This window comes from Bombyx mori, chromosome 20 (assembly GCF_030269925.1).
Source record: "Bombyx mori chromosome 20, ASM3026992v2".
Taxonomy (NCBI): domain Eukaryota; kingdom Metazoa; phylum Arthropoda; class Insecta; order Lepidoptera; family Bombycidae; genus Bombyx; species Bombyx mori.
The window spans coordinates 11,264,481-11,284,870 of NC_085126.1; the positions used below are offsets into that span (position 1 = coordinate 11,264,481).

General features: G+C 37.9%; 1 protein-coding gene across 2 annotated transcripts in view; it reads left to right on the forward strand.

Moving 5' to 3' along the window:
- Positions 1-274: 274 nt before the first annotated feature.
- LOC101741571 (protein lev-9) overlaps positions 275-20,390 on the forward strand; it is a 137,150-nt gene continuing 117,034 nt past the window's right edge. The window contains exon 1 of one of the 2 annotated variants that reach the window (XM_062674447.1): positions 275-478. In XM_062674447.1, coding sequence (XP_062530431.1) covers positions 424-478 — 55 coding nt within the window. In that variant the 5' untranslated portion in view covers positions 275-423. The remainder of the gene's footprint in view (positions 479-20,390) is intronic. The other variant, XM_012690250.4, reaches the window with a different exon arrangement.

Here is a 20,390-nt window from a genome sequence, read left to right on the forward strand (position 1 = left end):
GCCTATTTCTGCCGTGAATCAGTAATTCGTTTCGGTTTGAAGGGTGAGGCAGACGTTGTAACTATACTTAAGACCTTCGAACTTATATCTCAAGGTGGGTGACGCATTTACGTTGTAGATGTCTACGGGCTTCAGTAATCATTGGGCTATGAGCTCGTCCACCCATCTAAGCAATAAAAAAAAGTGCTTATAGCGCGTACTCGTTGTGTGTTGTCGGGTTTCAATCAAGATTTTTCCCAATACATTTTCCAATGGCAGTGTTTGTAACAAAGAGCGTCTAACTGCGTAGCTGTGTGTCGCGAATGTCTCGATTCCCGGGGTGCTACGGGAGTGGCTTTATTCGCAGTGAAGCGCGCGGTGTGAGCGCACGCCTCGCATATAAAATGTCCATGTAAATTGTGTGTTGAAATAACAAAATAAAACATGTTGAGATATTATTTGTTGTTGTCGTTAGTGCTCGCTGTTTCGCTGATGGCCGGTAAGTGTTTCTGCTATTTTTGTATACATATATCTTGTGATAAAAATCGTTTGATCGTGATTTGTCTAATTTGCTTTGATTGTCCTATCAAATTTGTTCTTGAATAGAGTTCAAGGTATTGGGATGGTGATTTTAACGTTCTTAAGACAATCGATTGTAGGTACATTGATGATGCCTCTTCGGGAGGTGATGCGCTTGTAAAAGAAAGTTCATCAAAACATTGTTGTTTAATTTTGACGTAATATGTTCATTATCAAATTATTCGGGGTACTTTTGTTTTTGTTTTAAACTGATTTCTATGTAAGTGCATTCATTTTTAATGTCAGTGTTTTTATATTTCTCAAACCAGTGAACGAGTTGACCGCCCACCTGGTATTAAGTTAACAGGGAAGCCTATAGACATGAACAATCCAAATTCCGCCACACACCTTGAGATATAAGTTCTAAGGTCTCGGTATAGTTACAACGGCTGTCCCACCTTTCAAACCAAAACGCATTACTGCTTTACGGCTGAAATAGGTAGGGTGGTGGTACCTACCCGTGCAGACTCAAAAGAGGTTCTACCTATACGTAATTATAAATTTGTGGGTTTGATTTTTATTACACGATATTATTACTTCACCGTGGAAGTCATTCGTGAATATTTTTTAAGTATGTATTTCATTAGAAAAATTAGTATTCGACTGCGGGATTCGAATACCGGTGCATCGCTCAACACGAATGCACCGGACGTCTTATCCTTTAGGCCACGACGACTTCAAACGACTTCCCTCAGTCGAGGTCGCCCTAAACACGTCATGACGGATCCCCCTGATCAATTAACGGTGCTTTTAAGTACCTCAAGCACCGGTCACCGTCCTCGCGAACGCTTACGACGAAGGGCTCGACGAGTAAATTAACCCACAGACACAGCCCACTGAGTTTCTCGCCGGATCTTCTCAGTGGGTCGCGTTTCCGATCCGGTGGTAGATTCTGCGAAGTACTGCTCTTGCTAGGGCCAGTGTTAGCAACCCTCCCGTTTGCTAACACTGGCCGTTTGCTAACGTTTGAGCACCGTGACCTCACCTACACCTACACCTACGTCAAGGAAAAGCTGAAATAGCCTCTCAAGGCTGTCGGCTTAGGTAGGATTTTTTTTATTGCTTAGATGGGTGGACGAGCTCACAGCCCACCTGGTGTTAAGTGGTTACTGGATCCCATAGACATCCACAACGTAAATGCGCCACCCACCTTGAGATATAAGGTCTAAGGTCTCAATTATAGTTACAACGGCTGCCCCACCCTCCAAACCGAAACGTATTACTGCTTCACGGCAGAAATAGGCAGGGTGGTGGTACCTACTCTCACAAGAGGTCCTAACCACCAGGAAAAAAAATCGATTCCGCTCGCTTCGATAATATCCAATACGCACGGGCTTGTACTCCCAGCACAGGGTTATGACGTACACCTAATGGGATACTAGGAATGCAGATTGTTTACTTCACCTACTCGCTATAAGGTGATCGGGTGAGAGCAGATCGCAACTTTAATTGTTTACGTAAGCACGCTCATAACTAGCAAAAGTTCGTCAATTAATCTATTATCTTTCTACTGGACAAAAATCATACATCGCACAATACAAAGAGTTTTTAAACAAATGTTCACGATCGGCTTCCACGGTGAAGGAATATCGTCGTGTAATAAAAATCAAACCCGCAAAATTATAATTTGCGTAATTACTGGTGGTAGGACCTCTTGTGAGTCCGCACGGTAAGGTACCACCACCCCGCCCATTTCTGCCGTGAAGCAGTAATGCGTTGCGGCTTGAAGGGTGGGGCAGCCGTTGTAACTATACTGAGATCTTATATCTCAAGGTGGGTGGCGCATTTGGGTTGTAAATGTCTATGGGCTCCGGTAACCACTTAACACCGGGTGGGCTGTGAGCTCGTCCACCTATCTAAGCAATAAAAAAAAAGTCTATACATATTCGCGTACCATCGTCGTGATGTTTGAACTGAATGGACACGAAAAAAACGAATTGTTATTTAGCTCCGTAGATGCTATCTTTTAGTGAACGTTATCTAATACAATTTATAAAAAGAAGAAGAAAAAAGTTACGAAAATCTATATAATATATAAAAATGAATTGCTGTTCGTTAGTCTCGCTAAAACTCGAGAACGTCTCGACCGATTTAGCTAATTCTGGTCTTGAATTATTTGTAGAAGTCCAGAGAAGGTTTAAAAGGTAGATAAATATGAAAATTCCTTTTGTTTGTTTTAAGATTATTTTATACAAAAGTTTAGGTCTTTTATTTATCGATTGAGGCTCTACGAAGTCTGCCGGGTCAGCTAGCTATACAAACAGCGTTATTTGTTTTATGGAAGAGCTAAAATGTCATGTTTTTACTATCTCGACTTCCACCTGGTGTTAAGTTGTAGCCAGATATGACAAAGCGATTTTTGCTACATTAACACAAGACGTAAGCCTAATACAAACATACCCTAATATCTAAGCCCTAATACAAATTGTTAATTATTATAATCAAAATTTGACTCAGAATTAACCCACACACCCTTTATGTTAACAGCCAGTTTGTTTATTGCTTAGGTTGGTGGACGAACCTACGGTCCACCTGATGTTAAGTGCGTACCGAAGCCCATAGACATCTACAACGTAAATGCCGCCACCTACCTTGAGATATGAGTTCTAAGCCCTCAGTTTTTACAGTACAACAGCTGCCCCGCCATTCAAATCGAAACGCATTACGGTTACGTTATTATTACATTACATTATTACATTATACTAGTGGTCTCGCAGTAGTCGAAATTCGACTATAATTAATTGGAATCGTAAGTTTGTACACTATTATGATTGTATTTTATAATTCTATAATCACAAATTTCGCCAATACTACACCATAAAAAATATTAACAAAGACAAACAATATTTAATCTTTTCTCAATTTGACAACAGACGTCAAGAACAAAAGCTTGACAATAAATAGTATGCATGCGTGTGTGCGTCAAATACATGGTATGTAGTGTGTGTTATGTTTTCTTTATTGATTTAATGTCTTTTATGCATTATTTAAAAAAAAATATTAGCATTGTGCACTTCTTCTCTATATTCTCTATAAGTGTAGAAAATTTCATACTCCTCTGTCCGCGCAACTTTTGTAAAAAGGGATACAAAGTTTTTGCTTCACGTATTAATATATTTTATAGATTACGCATGCGGACTCACAAGACGTCCTATTACCAGTAACGCAGCTTGTATAATAACCGGCAAACTTCTTGAGCATTTGTTGACGTAGTGGGGGTAAGTTTGCGCATGGTACACTCACGTGCAAAAACATTACTTACTCTGCGTCATAATGCTATTAAATTATTAAAATCAACATATGTATTTATTTATATATTTATTAGAACATCAACAAAACATATAGGTTAATAATTGTAATAATTTAATCTTGGGGTAAAATAGATATTCCTTCTATTAAGTAAAAACTAGAGCTGTTGCCAGGTCTTGGTTCAGTTAAAGCGAAGCTGGTATTTGTAATTTTTTTTTCGTTATCATAATCTTGACCATCATCATCATCACTGTTTTCATCACCCGAGTCGCTATCATCGTGATGAGTCGACATAGGGCTCATCGGCGTAGTTTACAACTCGGTCGATTCGGTCTTCTTTTTTGTCTATAATTAATTATTTTTTGAAGATATTCGATTCGTAGTAATCGAATGTTACTTTTTTCATTTACCAGCTTCCGATTATTTTCTGTTCTTTTTTTCCATCTGAAGCCTAGCTCTTTCATAATTCGTCGTAAGCTTCATTCCGAGCCATTAAAATTTATATCTTCTTTAAATTTTTCGAAGCCTTTCTACGGTACGGAGTTTCGCTGCTTGTTATGTAGTTATTATGATTACATCTTTTTATTACAGATTGAACGAAACTATCCATTCCGGTAACTTTCTTCTTCCCTGATCTTTTCTTACCCGGAGTCCGAAACACGGCGAGCAAGCCAGAGCCTTTAGCTTCGTTAATAATGCACCTAACAGTATACTCACTGATGTTTTTGTTGCTTCCGAAGTCTGTTTTAATTTTTCCATATCATTCTTCCCCTGTATTATAATGAAGCAATATACGTCGTACACAAATTTTCTACCCTTTCTTTTAAGTACTACACCAGTTTGTCACGGCATAGTGTATGTTTTATAAAAAATCAACAAACACTCAACAAATAGGCAACAAAGTCCACATGCAATTGAGTCGTCTATTATCAAAGGCGGCAATCTGACTTTTGGACAATGATTGGTAAATCAGAAAAACGAATTATTGACTTTGTATTCCATCGGCAGTCACAAAACTCTTCGGAACGACATCTTAGATAAATAACAGGTTAACTATTAACCTTTATTTAATGCAGGTTTTGAACCGTATTCTTTGAAGGAGACGATTATATTCAAATCAATCTGTATTGACATATCAATAAAAATTTTTTGTCCAAATGCACAGATTGCCACCTTTGATAATAGACGACTCAATTATAACAAATAACTTAACGATTAATAACGATAGACTTTCCACTGTACGCAAGCGTACTTTTGGGAGCAAGCGGAACGAAGGCGCGGTGCGGGACGCAAGGTTCGACTGATCTACCAATAACGCGCTCGATACGATTTCCCCTGCCGTCGCGCCTCACCCTCACCACCAAAGTGATCTAAAATTCGGTTCTGCGCAGTCAAGGTCATTTGCACAAGAAGTTTGCCGATTACTATAATTATGATCAATTATAATTTATATTTTTAAACATATAAAGATACTAGCCGTACTCGCCCGCTTCGCTGGACATTTAAAATTAACATTATTATGTTTTGTCATTATTATTAGGGAGTCCAACACTCATATAGATATTACCCTATCCTTTAAGTACATGTATTTTCTACATGGATACCAAGTTTCAAGTCAATCGGATGCACGGTTCAGTAGTTATAACTATAAAAACCGCTGTATATTTATATATTAGTATAGATGTCTCTTAGAAATAAACTCATTCTCAGTATTTTCGGATTCGTCTTTCCCAGAGTCTACTAGATATTCCGGCGCCTTGGTAACAGAAATCGACGTAATTACTTCAGTGCGCCGCGTAGGGTACCGATGACCTACAGAGTAGTCAAAGGCTTAAAGATTGACCTATTGTAATTTCTGCCTTATATCTCAAAATGTCAATCGCTTCAACTTCCCGACATTAATGGGTTACAAATTTTCAATAAACATCGAATTCATAACGGAACATCCGTAAAAACTACTGTAGATTTATATATTAGTATAGATAGATTAATAATTATCGGAAAATTAAATCAAAATGAATTACCGACCAATTAATTTCCGGCCGAGTTACACGATAGCAGAGTGCTGACTCATGCCCGAATGAGCGCTTTACCCGTAAAATATATGACCCGGCCCGGACATAAACCATGAGTGCTCGAACCGGATAACCGGAATGATTGACCACTCAAGAGCGACGCGCCGTACCATATCCGGGCTTTATAAATTCATCATATTATTACTTTTCCCGCGAATGAATTTCATTTAAGCCATAATGAAAGCTACTTTAACGGATTTATCTCGTGTTTTTAAGCTATTGCATAGCTTCTATCGCGGGCCTTGAGCGCGGGGACTGAATTAAGAAATTCTGTAACGAAAATAACCTGACACCCCACTACGCCTACTGTGTAGTATGTAGCTCGCGTTCAACACATTCACACGTTGCGCTGGTGTAGTGTTTGTGAATAAGCGCGCGGCGTGACGTCGCGCTGCATGAGCATCATTAAGAGTCTGCCCATCTCTCTCTCCTCACGCGGTCTAGCTTATGAGCGTGAAGGGGACAGTTAATGTTTTGCTTTTGTTAATGTTTATAAATATAGCTTGGTCTTATTTTTATTATTGTTTTAATATTACATTGTTATTATTGTCTAATTGTAATTGCATAAGTTGATAAAAGATTCTTTGCAATAGCTTTAAGCTAATTTAACGGATTTATCTCGTTTTTTTTTTAATTGTCATCTATATATTAATACGCGAAGCAAAAACTTTGTATCCCTTTTTACGGAAATTGCGCGGACGGAGGAGTATGAAATTTTCCACACCTAAAGAGAACATAGAGAAAAAGTGCACAATGCTAATTTTTTTTTAAATAATGCATAAAAGATACATTAAATCAATAAAGAAAACATTACACACACTATGTACCATGTATTTGACGCACACACGCATGCATAACATTTATTGTCAAACTTTTGTTCTTGACGTCTGTTATCAAATTGAGAATAGATAAAATATTGTTTGTCTGTGTTAATATTTTTTATAGTGTAGTCTTGGCGAAATTTGTGATTATAGAAGTATAAACTACAATCATAATAGTGTACAAACTTACAATTCCAATTAATTATAGTCGAATTTCGACTACTGCGGGACCTCTAGTTATATTAATTCCGACATTTATTTTATTGCCCTTGTAGGCAGACGAGCTTATGGCATAATTTTTTTTTTAACGCTGGGGAATCCGATTACGACTTCCCGATCGAGAGGGATTTTCACAGACCGGGTTATGTCAGACTCCGTCGCCTCCAGAGAAGAAGAGGGATAAGAGGAAGACCAAAGCATACGGCCCGCCTGATGGTGAGTGGTTACCGTCGCCCGTGGACTTCAGCAATGCCAGGGGCAGAGCAAGGCATAGACATTTCGAATACTGCACAGCTTTCTTGGTCACGGAAGACGGCAAGATAACAATCGTTTTAATTATGTTTATATAGTTTGAATAATCGCCTACGAAACAGAACAAAATTCTATTTTATTTTATTATATTCTATTACATTCTATTATATTCTATTTTAACGGCCGTCTGGTGTAGTGGTAAGTGACATGGTCGCTACACAAGGGGGTCGCGGGTTCGAATCCCGCCAAGGGAGGATGTTTGTATGATAAATATAAAATGTCTTTTCCAGGGTTATGGATGTATATTAAATATATGTATGTGTATAATAAAAATCCTACATTTATATCCGTTATCTGGTACCTGTGACACAAGTTCTTTACGAACTTATCACGGGACCAGTTAACGTGGCGTGATTGTTCGTAAACATTTATTTATTTATTATTTAAGGGTTCTTATAGTAGTTTTCATTCATTGAAAGTTCTCAAAGCTCGTTCGACTTCAATTACCAATTGGATACGCAAAAGATAATAATAATAAACATCCTATCTGGAAACGTAACATTTGATTTTCAATTTTTTATTTGAATATAACGTCTTTCATCCAATTTGTTTTTTTTATTGCCTATGTGGGTGGACGAGCTCACGGCCCACCTGAAGCCCATAGACATCTACAATGTAAATGCCGCCATCTACAATGAGATATAAGTTCTAAGTTCTCAGTATAGTTACAACGACTGCCCCACCTTTCAAACTGAAACGCATTACTGCTTGACGACAGAAACCCTGGTACCTACCCGTGCGGACTCCCAAGACGTCCTACCAGTAATTAGGTACGCAAATTATAATTTTGCGGGTTTGATTTTTATTACACGATAGGTATTATTCCTTTACCGTGGAAGTCAATCGTGAACATTTAATAAGTACGTATTTCATTAGAAAAATTGGTACCATTGGTATTTGCCAGCGGGATTCGAACACCGGTGTATCGCTAGATACGAATGTATCGGACGTCTTATCCTTTAGGCCATGACGACTTCAAACATATCACCTAATATTTGGGGATCACTGGTTTTACGTCATTTGACACGAGCAAAGCCGGCGTCTAATCCTTTAGACCAGTGGTGCGCAAACTAAGGGTTGCGACCCTTGCAGGAGCCGGTAATTTTTTAATTTCGGTCCATTTAGCAGCTCGTAATACATACACACTCCCGCTGATCCCTCCAAATACATGGATATTTTGCTTTGGAGTCGATGTTGACGTGAATGCACCGTTTGACCAGACTTAGCTTAGTATATTTTCTTCATGTGATTATCTTTAGTATTTACATTGTGTGTAAGAATGTATGGATGTATGGATGTATGTTGTAAGAATGTAAGAATGTTTGTTACTTTTTCACGCAAAAACTACTGGATGGAGATTCGCTATTAGATATGGGATTTTACCATAGTCTAATAGAGAAAACATTTATATATATGTGGGAATATTTAGGTGTAACCATTGGCCACACCGACCTGACAGATGACAGATGGTGCATGAAGTATAAGTGACAGATTGATTAAGACGAAACAAGAAAAGACGTATATTTTTGTGAACTGATGATTAAATAAAATTTAACAAATTCGCTAATTTCATTGTGCACCGCGATCCCACAAAACTTTGGGGGCTCGTCCGGGATCGAAATAGACATCAAGATCGGTGATCAGTGTACAAAAGTTGCGAACAAAGACTACGCACACGGGAAAAAGTGAGGGTATTTTCACATTTCAAATTTCACGTGGAAGACGTTTACAAAGAATTCTATTGATAGTAAAATGCCTCGGAAGGGTGCTAAAGAAGACGAAGAATGCTTTGCCGAACCTGCTCCACAAATTTCCTTCTGCGAATTAGAAAAATCTATGACTGCATTTTCTGGTGACGATGCATACGGCGTGGATACGTTTATAAAGGATTTTGAAGATATCGCTAATCTCATGCAATGGACAGGCATTGAAAAACTGATCTACGCAAAAAGGCTTTTGAAGGGGACAGCAAAATTGTTCCTGAGATCTTTGACTGGTACGACTACATGGGAACTCTTGAAAACGGGATTAAAAGAGGAATTTGGACTACATCTGAACAGCGCAGCCATTCACAAGACCATATCAAATAGGAAGATGAAACCAGGTGAAACCTACCAACAATATTTTTTGCAACTCAAAGAACTAGCAGTACTCGGAAATATTGAAGATGACGCCCTAATGGAATACATCATTGATGGCATCCCTGACAATGAAATGAATAAAACTATACTATATGGGGCTTCCAACATCAAAGAATTTAGGAAAAAACTTGATTTATATGCTGAAATAAAGAAGAAATGTCGAACGTCAAACAAAGCTTATAATCAATCAACAACATCCAAGCCTACAACATCTGGATGGAAGAAACCATTACCTAAGAAGAGATGTTTCAACTGCGGAGACCTAGATCATGAATCTTCAGGCTGCTCTAAAGGAATAAAGTGCTTCCGTTGTAATGACTTTGGACATAAGTCAACTGACTGTCCCAAAAATATAAAGAAGACTCTAGAAATAAAATGTAACAAGAAGAATGATAGCCAAGCACCCTACAAAGAAGTTATGATCAATAATGTTATGGTAAAATCACTTATTGACACTGGCAGTGATGTGAACCTAATGAATGAATCTACATTTAGTCAAATACATGGCGACACTTGTAACTACCATCCTGATTTAGTACAAAGCCTGACAGGCATTGGTGACTGTGAGGTACATACAAGAGGCTCATGTACTCCAAGAATTGAGATTGATGGTTGCCAATGTGAAGCAACGTTCTATATCATCGAAGATGACAAAATACCAGTTGATGTAATAATAGGGAACCCAATATTACAGGACATAGAACTCAGTTTTAAGTCTGGTGTTATTTCTGCTAAAAGAATTTTACAACTCACAATGTTAGAGGATCAGACTGAGGAACCAATGATTATAGGAAATTTCAAATATAAAGATCAGATTGAGAAAATACTGACAGAATATGACCCTGGAAAATGTTGTAAAGAATCCAAAGTTGAATTAAAGGTATTAGAAAAAGAACATTATGATGACTTTATGATTGAAGCTGGAATATTATGGAAAATAAAAGATGGAAAAAAATTAATGGTGGTACCTAAGAAAATGCAAAATGAAATTATTAGAAAAAATCATGACAAGGGACATTTTGGATTAATTAAAACAGAAGAGTTGATTTCCAGAAACTATTACTTTGAAAACATGAAAGATAAGATCAAATCAGTATTAGAAAACTGCATAGAGTGTATTTTAATTTCACATAAAAAGGGAAAATCCGAAGGTTTTCTGCATGCCATAGACAAAGGAGACATACCACTATCTACTTACCATATTGACCATTAGGGACCGTTGACATCAACAAATAAGAATTACAAGTACATATTCACAGTTGTAGATGGGTTCACAAAATTTACATGGATTTACCCAACAAAGACTTTGTCCACTGATGAAGTTATTGACAAACTGAAGATTCAACAACAGACTTTTGGTTCACCACAGAGGATTATTAGTGACAGAAGTTCCTCCTTTACATCCAACACTTTTAAAGAATTTTGTGAAACTGAAGGAATCTTACATCACATTATTACTACTGGCCAACCTAGAGGTAATGGTCAGGTTGAGAGAGTCCATCAGATAATAATTGATGCTCTAAGTAAATTATCAGCAGATGATCCCACCAAGTGGTACAAACACATCAGTAATATCCAGAGATGCTTAAATGGTTCATTTCAAAGAAGCATTAAGATGTCACCCTTTGAATTACTGACAGGAGTCAAAATTAATAATAAAAATGAAGCTATCTACAATTTAATTAATGAAGAGAATCTTAAATTTTTCTGTGATGAAAGAGAAGACTTGAGGAAGAAAGCAAGGGAGAACATACAAAAAATTCAAGATGAGAATAGAAGAAATTTTAACCGAAGACGAAGGAAACCCAGAGAATATGAAGTAGGAAATCTTGTTGCTATCAAGAGGACACAATTTGTGCAAGGCTACAAACTGCATCCAAGATACTTAGGACCTTATGAAGTCGTAAAAAAGAAGAGGAACGACCGTTATGATCTCCAGAGGATTGGTCAAGGTGAAGGACCCCATCACACCAGTAGCTCCGCGGATATGATGAAACCTTGGGTCGCTGATGCTGTCGAGTACGAGTCATCTGGGACAGACGACTGAGCAGGACGGCCGTGTGGGAATATTTAGGTGTAACCATTGGCCACACCGACCTGACAGATGACAGATGGTGCATGAAGTATAAGTGACAGATTGATTAAGACGAAACAAGAAAAGACGTATATTTTTGTGAACTGATGATTAAATAAAATTTAACAAATTCCCTAATTTCATTGTGCACCGCGATCCCACATATATTTTAATTGAGTTACCAATTTTCTAATTATAACGGCGCAAGGCCCTCGAAAATATCGAAATTTCCTTAAATTTAAACGTCAGCACTCGAAAAGAAAACTCAATATCCGGTTCAATCATAAATTACTAACGAACTGGGGCTAGAAAACCGGGCAATTTATCTGGTTATCCGGTTCGACATCGCAATTTTTCGACCTAAAAATATTATTCATCCGGTTTTTAGGTTCACTAACCGATTCGATAATGGTTTTTTTATATCGTAGTTACAAATTGTTTTCTATCGCCTTCGATGGCGGACTGGCAAATCGTATACAAAACAATGAATGCTACCAGTTTGTTGTTGTCAACAGCAATACCAAAGGCATGCCACACCGCGGAGAAGTTTTATTTTATTGCAAGCTAGTTTGAGCCTCTAACTAAATTTTACAGTTTGCAGTTTATGTCGTTATAAGTTATACTAATAAGTATTGTTTGTTACCAGATAGATTTTTTTTAGAGAAGAGTTTTTTTTTTATTCCTTAGATGGGTGGACGAGCTCACAGCCCACCTGGTGTTAAGTGGTTACTGGAGCCCATAGACATCTACGACGTAAATGCGCCACCCACATTGAGATATAAATCCTAAGGTCTCAGTATAGTTACGACGGCTGCCCCACCCTTCAAACCGAAAGGAAACTACAGGGAAACTCCGAGCCCTCCATAGCCCTCTCCATTGCTCTTTGGGTGTCTTTAAAGCCTTCTGATAAAGCCTATAGTGAGGCACTACCATGTCATTGTCCGTTTGTTGTCAGCCTCAAATATGAAAAACCCTCCCTTCTTGTCCCGTGGATGCCGTAAGAGGCGACTCAAGGATTATCCAGAGAATGGGCAGCAGCGTTCTCCCAGTATCATTGACATAACAATGATATTGACATTGACAATATCATTGATCAACACCACATTGCGATTGCCAACCCGCATGCCCTACGATACCTAGAAACATTTTATAGAGTATGAAATGAAAACACCAGACCATTTTAATTTAGCAGCATGCATTTCTTCTTTATCCTTAGCGAGCAGTTGTTAAATGTAGTCCTGTACGTTTATTTACCAATCGCCTTTCTGTGGTCAACTTCAAGAATAGAGTATGCGTTATACTATCAATACATTGTCTAACTACATTACACTTTCTTGAAGTGTTGATAAAGAGAGTAACTGAAAGCGTCATTTATATATAAAAACTAGCTGACCCGGCAAACGTTGTCTTGCCATATATAAGATTTCTAGAGAATTTCTAGTGTAGAAAAAAAAAGTATAAGGATGTGGAATATGAGTGAAAAAGGCTTGGAGCGCTGTGAACGATGAGGTAATGTTGTTTAAAAATAACAAAACAGCAAACATGAAATTTTTTTTTAAAATCAAAATAGTAAACAATTTTTTTTGGTGTGAAAACCCCTTAACCCTTAAAGGTTAGAAAAATAGATAGTAGCCGATTCTCAGGCTTACTGAATATGCATAAAAAAATTCATGAGAATCGGTCAAGCGGTTTCGGAGGAGTATGGGAACGAACATTGTGACACGAGAATTTTGTATATCAGATGAATTGCTGTTCGTTAGTCACGCTAAAACTCGAGAACGGCTGGACCGATTTGGCTAATTTTGGTCTTGAATTATTTGTGGAAGTCCAGAAAAGGTTTAAAAGGTATAATAAATAAATATGAAAATGCTCAGAATTAAATAGAAATAACAATAGTGTTTTCGCTTTGATGTGTCCCCCGTCGGACGGATTCCTTTTGTTTGTTTTAAGTTTATTTTATACAAAAGTTTAGGTATTTTATTTATCGATTGAGTCACTACGAAGTCTGCCGGATCAGCTAGTTCTAAATCAAAATAACGGAATTTCAAGAAAAGCAGAATTACTGGAGAAAATTAAATATTCATTGGAATCTCGAAAGTTATATCGTCTTTCTGTCTTTCATGGAAGCGATTAATTGATAAGACGAAAACATTCCAAAAACGGAAGATCACAGGCATTTATTTATTCATCCTTTTCTTTTGTATAACTTCGATGTGTGGACGAGCTAACAGCCTACCCGATGTTAAGTAGTTACCGGAGCATATAGGACATTAGCAACGTAAATGCCGCCACCTACCTTGAGACATGAGTTCTAAGTCTCGTATTTTACAATACAACGTTTGCCCCGCCCTTCAAACCGAAACGCATTACTGCTTCACGGCAGAAATAGGCAGGGTGGTGGTTGATACCTACGAGTATTCACGCGGACTCGCAAGACATCCTACCACCAGTAATTATGCAAATTAAAATTTTTGCGTGCTTCATCACACGATGTTTCTCTTCGCGTTTGAATTCATTCGTGAGCATTTGTTAGGTACGTTTTTCACTAGAAAAATTGGTACCTGCCCGCGGGATTCGAACACCTGTACAGTTGTATCACTATACGAATGCACCAGACGTCTTATCCTGTAGGCCAGGACGACATAAAATTTCAATTTTTTTAATATCGCAAATTCACTGATTACGATACATCACTTGAAGTTCCTCGGGAAAACATTCTGTGATGCACAGGTTTGATTGCTATTTGTCTGTGTCTTCATTATCTATATAACTAGTCAGGTCATAAGTATTGCCACACAGTAAAAACTTTTCTTTTAGAATGCTGGCCACAAAAAAGTTTATTGAATTCGAATTTCGAATTGTTCATGAAAATAAAAATATATACTTTTAGAATTTTACTCATTTTTAAATATGGAGTGGACGCTTAAAGAAGACCGTGTTGCAGTTATTGCGTTGCGTCGTTGCGGTTACGCGCCAATTCAAATTTTTAACATACTGAAAATTTTCAATATAACCAAAAGATTCGTTTATCGTACCATCAAACGATATAATGAAGACTCTAGTGTAGATGACAGGTCAAGAAGTGGTCGCCCTCGGTCTGTTAGGACTCCAGCAGTGATAAAAACTGTGAAGGCGCGAATTCAAAGAAATCCCAAACGTAAGCAGAAACTGTTGGCCCTTCAGATGGGGTTAAGCAGAACCACGGTGAAAAGAGTGTTAAATGAAGACTTAGGGCTTCGGGCATATCGAAGAAAAACAGGACATCGTTTGAATGCTCGTCTAATGGACCTGAGACTGAAGAGATGCCGTGCTTTGTTGAAGCGGTACGCGGGAAAAAAATATCAGGAAATTCTTTTTTCGGATGAAAAATTTTTTACCGTAGAAGAGAGCTACAACAAACAAAATGATAAGGTGTACGCACACAGTAGTGAAGAAGCGAGCAACCGTATTCCGCGTGTCCAACGAGGTCATTTTCCATCCTCGCTCATGGTATGGTTGGGAGTTTCTTATTGGGGCTTGACAGAGGTACATTTTTGTGAGAAAGTATGTATATATTTAAACTTAAATAAGTATGTATGTCAGTCTCTGGTACCCATAGTACACCCATTACTGGTGGTAGGACCTCTTGTAGGTCCGCACGGGTAGGTACCACCGCTCTGCCTATTTCTGCAGTGAAGTAGTAATGCGTTTCGGTTTGAAGGGTGGCGCAGCCGTTGTAACTATACTGAGACATTAGAACTTATATCTCAAGGTGGGTGGCGCATTTACGTTATAGATGTCTATGGGCTCGAGTAACCACTTAACACCAGGTGGGCTATGAGCTCTTCCACCCATTTAAGCAATAAATAAATAAAAACACGGAATACTAATTTGCGGCCGGATGACCGTGCGTGGTATGTTCCCAGTTACTTTATTACTTTTATACCACAATAAATACACATTTACAAATCTGATTACTCATACGAAGGGTGTTGTTTAAAAGTCACACCAGAATAAGGTTATCAAGCGCTAGCATATCATCTTCTTCTTAGTCGGCATTTTCATTCCTGAAGGTCGTGTTTCTATCTTGAAGTGTTGATCACTCCATGCCCTTTGCTTCTCCAGATATTCAAGTCTTTGACGGTCTTTATTGCCTCGGTTATTGGCTTATATATTATATATCCTAGTGTATATAAAAAAGCTTTTTTTTTAAGTGATTTTATGACCTGGCAACTAAAACCTTTATTAAGTCATGTCTTATTTTAATTTATATCCTTAACTTTATGTAAAATGATAATAGGGAGTGAAATAAAATGAAATGAAGATGATTAATTTGAGACATTAATCAATTGGGATGAAATTAAATGAAACGAGATGATATGGGACGAAATATAACCTCAGTAAAATGGTGGTCATTTATTGAGATTTTTTCAGTGGACTTTTTGGAGAAACCCGAGAAGTTACGTCCAGTGTTCCATTTTCCCACATTTGTGCACTTTCACAGATCTTAAAGAGTTAATAAACCACTGTTATTACACATTTAAACCTGATGAAACACTAAATAGACAAAATAAAACGCATCACACAACTTCACTCCTCGCGTTTCCGCCAAAAAGTCTATATAAAAAAAAGCTGTGAAACTAAAATTTATTGAAAAGAAAAGCCCACTGAGTTTCTCGCCGGATCTCCTCAGTGGGTCGCGTTTCCGATCCGGTGGTAGATTCTGCGAAGCACTGCTCTTGCTAGGGTCAGTGTTAGCAACACTCCGGTTTGAGCCCCGTGAGCTCACCTACACACGTTAGGGTGAAGCTGAAATAGCCTCTCAAGGCTATCAGCATAGGTATGAAAAAAAAAAGGAAAGAAAACCGATTGGAAACCTCTGTAAAATGTACAGATAAGAACACAAAAACGTGCATTGGGCTGTATGCTAAAAACTTACTTTGCTAAATATCCTCGTAATAGTCCGTGTTTATGTGTGGCTATCGCAATCCACAGGGGTCCGATCTAGGGGTCCGTAAAAGAGCGCAGTCCGCAGGGTCTGCCGGCCGCTTTATTTTATCGCTCACTTCGCATAAGTGTGTGGGAATATTTTTTATGGGCTGACGTAAATTATGTAGGTAACATGGTCGGTGTTGCGTTCAAAATTATTTTTCCTCTAAATGTTTAAGGTTAATTAAAACTCATTTTACGGTTTACTCTTGCGTTTTTTTATTGTCTAGTGGTCCCGCAGTAGTCGAAATTCGACTTTAATTAATTGAAATTATAAGTTTGAACATTATTATGATTATATTGTTAAAGAATATTTATTATGCTTCTATAATCACAGATTTCGAACAATATTAATCTATTTTATTTATTTATTTATTTATTTAAATAAGTACTGCCACATCACAAAGATCTAACATTGAAAATAAATTTAAACTATTTAAACTATTTTCAATTTGACCACAGACTTTAAGCATTAACTAAAGTTTGACAATAAGCAAAGAGTATAATATACATATGTGTGTGTGTCAAATACATGGCAGTGTGTGTTATGGTTTCTTTATTGATTTCATGTATATTTTATGCATTATTTAAAAAAATATTAGCATTGTGGACTTCTTCTTTATATTCTCTATAAGTGTGGGAAATGTCATACTCCTCCGTCCGCGCAATTTCCGTAAAAAGGGGTACAAAGTTTTTGCTTCACGTATTAATATATTGAGTCTTTTCGGCGTTCCGATTACTTAGCCAGGTTTCTTGGTCGCGGACGACTAAGATATTATTCAGCGCCCTGAAACTGCGATACTTCAAGACAAATATGTTTTCTGTATGGAATTTAGCGTAATATATTATAATATATATTATAATAATATAAATATATATAAATAATATATTATAAATATATTGAGAAAATAAGCATTTTAGAACATTTTCGTAGTGTTACCCTTAGGAGTCACCAGCATTAAGATCTGGTGCTATGACCTCTTGTCAGACCGCACGGGTAGGTACCACCACCCTCCTATTTCATCCGTGAAGCAGTAATGCGTTTCGGTTTGAAGGGTGGGGCAGTCGTTGTAACTATACTTGAGACCTTAGAACTTATACCTCAAGGCGGGTGGCGCATTTACGTTGTAGATGTCTATGGGCTCCAGTATCCACTTAACACTAGGTGAGCTGTGCGCTCGTCCACCCATCCAACAAAAAAAATAAAATGCACCGGACGTCTTATCCTTTTTAAGCCACGACGACTTCGACGACTTATTTAGATGTATATAAGAGTTTATTTGTCGGTTTCTCATTTCCGTAGTATAGGGAATCTTAGTTTGGAGCCAGATGATCGGATGAGACCCGTCGCCAGGTATTTAAATTTATTCATCAAATATCCTCCTCCTTGCATCGCGTTCCTTAGTGTTGATGGTCAACACCTTTACGGAGCTCTTTGGTCGGACTATCTTCCTCCATTCATTCCCGTCCTCTGCGCATTGGATAACGACATTGATCCTGGAGTCCATAGTCGTCACAATTGATTTGACTAACGCAAGGGATTACGGGAACATGTCCTCTTTCCTTCCATTTAGCCGGTAATGAGTAGTTTCTCGAGATTGTCACAAATATTATGTTACGCCAGTAAGAGTAACGCCATCTATCGCCGAATAGTCGATCGAATATCGGAGGATCTCGAACACTCGAGAAGTACAACGCGATCTATTGTCAGATAGCGGAAAAAACGCAATACTCCACTTTTGTGGAATATTCTCGACGATTCTAGGAATTTCGTCTCGATTATAAAAGCGTTGTAGAGATGGCATACAGTCACTACTCGAAGCGAAACAGCGAACGGAACACCTGAAGCGAAGCGGAAGAAACGAATTGAGAATTTTAAAGGGTTTGTAAAGTGTTTTGAGTGTTTTAAGTTCTAATACAGTTTTTAATTTGTACTTCGGTAGAATTTTATTTATCCCGAACCCCAGCGCGTAACAATTATATAAATTCGTTGTATTTGTCAAGGTCTGGTACACTCTAAGCCAAACAAATTTATTTATAATAGTTACTTCCAGTTAAACCGATTAAAAAGGTTGTGAGTTTCGCATCCTTTTCGCGAGAATAATACGGTCTAGCATATAGGTCAAATTCAAATTCAAAATCATTTATTTCAACTTAGATGTCAGTATGACAACTTGTTGAACGTCAAAATATCAATAACAATGTTAACTCTACCACCGGTTCCAAAAAAAGCCACAGTCCTGAGAAGAATCGGCGAAACAAACTCAGCGGGCTTTTTTTTTTTGTTTTTTCTCAAAGATTTTCTTTTTTTTTTTTTATAAATTAAAATATTTACAATAAAGGAAAAAACAAGTCAAAAAATATAATTAAAAAAATAATAATAACAATGAAAAATGAAAAGGCCAGGAGCGAACGCCTCACGCGGTGTGACGAAGATGCGTGTGGATGCTCATTAAAATAGAAAATTACCCAGTACCCAGGGGCCTTATAAAGTGACCGGCTATTTAGAACGAGGGAGAAGTCAAAAATAAAAACTAATTTTCGTTTTTTCGTTCGACGATTTGTAGTTATTGGTACCCTTTTGAACAGTAAAATGAGGTATTTTGGTATACTTCAACAAAATTAATACATTACAGAAACTTATGATCATACGCAGCCAAGCAATGTTATGTCATTACAGTATTAAACTGCTGATATGTTTTTGGGGTGTTTATTATGACAGTTCGGATAAATACATTACTCTAGAAATTGTCAGGATCCGATAGTAAACACGTCAATTTTTTTTATAATAGGTTTGTATTGACGATTTTATTACTTATGCCCGCGAACCTCCGGTCACCCTCCTCGTCGAACCCGTCGCTTGTGACGAAGGGCTCGACGACTGAATTAACCCATAGGCACAGCCCACTGAGTTACTCGCCGGATCTTCTCAGTGGATCGCGTTTCCGATCCGGTGGTATATTCTGCGAAGCACGGCTCTTGCTAGGGCCAGTGTTAGCAAGACTCCCAGTTAGAGCCCCGTGAGCTCACCTATACATCAAGGAGAAGCCAGCACCCTGCCTATCTCAACCGCCAAGTCACTGGTTTTTGGAAGCATCCAAAACCAGAATTCACATATCCGGATCCGTATAACATTCAATAAAACGCTAAGAAGCGTGACGTCACACGGTGACTATAATTTTTATTGTGTTATTGAAACGGATATTTTCCCCCCGGGGTATATCCGGTTTGTTTTATCACGCTGTCGTCCTCTTTGTAAGGAAACAATGTAAGCGTGATAAAAGGGGCTGCTCTCGTTTATCACGGTTCCAACTGTATCCGGTTAAATGTCATCACTCGTTTGATGTGATAGCGTTTGTTATCCGGTTTTTTTTTGTTTATATGCAAACAAATTAAAACGTATGCCGAATCTCTTTTTATTTATTAAGGATATTATTTATTAAAGATATTATTAGGTACCTACTCATTTAAATTCGATTTTTAAGGAATTTACTTGTTAATCTAAAACTAGCTAGTGACGCTAAGCTATCAAAGACCAACTATAATTTTCCATAAAGACTTCAAAGACAAATTAAAGCTACTGGTGGTAGGACCTCTAGTAAGTCCGCACGGGTAGGTACCACCGCCCCGCCTATTTTTGCCGTGAAGAAGTAATGCGTTTCGGTTTGAAGGGTAGGGCAGCCGTTGTAACTATGCTTGAGACCTTAGAACTTATATCTCAAGGTGTGTGGCGCATTTACTTTGTAGATGTCTATGGGCTCCAGTAACCACTTAAAACCAGGTGGGCTGTGAGCCCACCTGGTTTTAAGTGTTTTTGCTTAGATGTGTGGACGTTCGTCCACACATCTAAGCAATAAAAAAGAAAAGAATATCATAATGCAAGTTCACGAATTACGTCTAATCAATATTGTAGAAAGATCGTTTACACTCTTGGCGGAGTGGTGGTGGTCATCAGCTCGGGTGGTGGAGCACT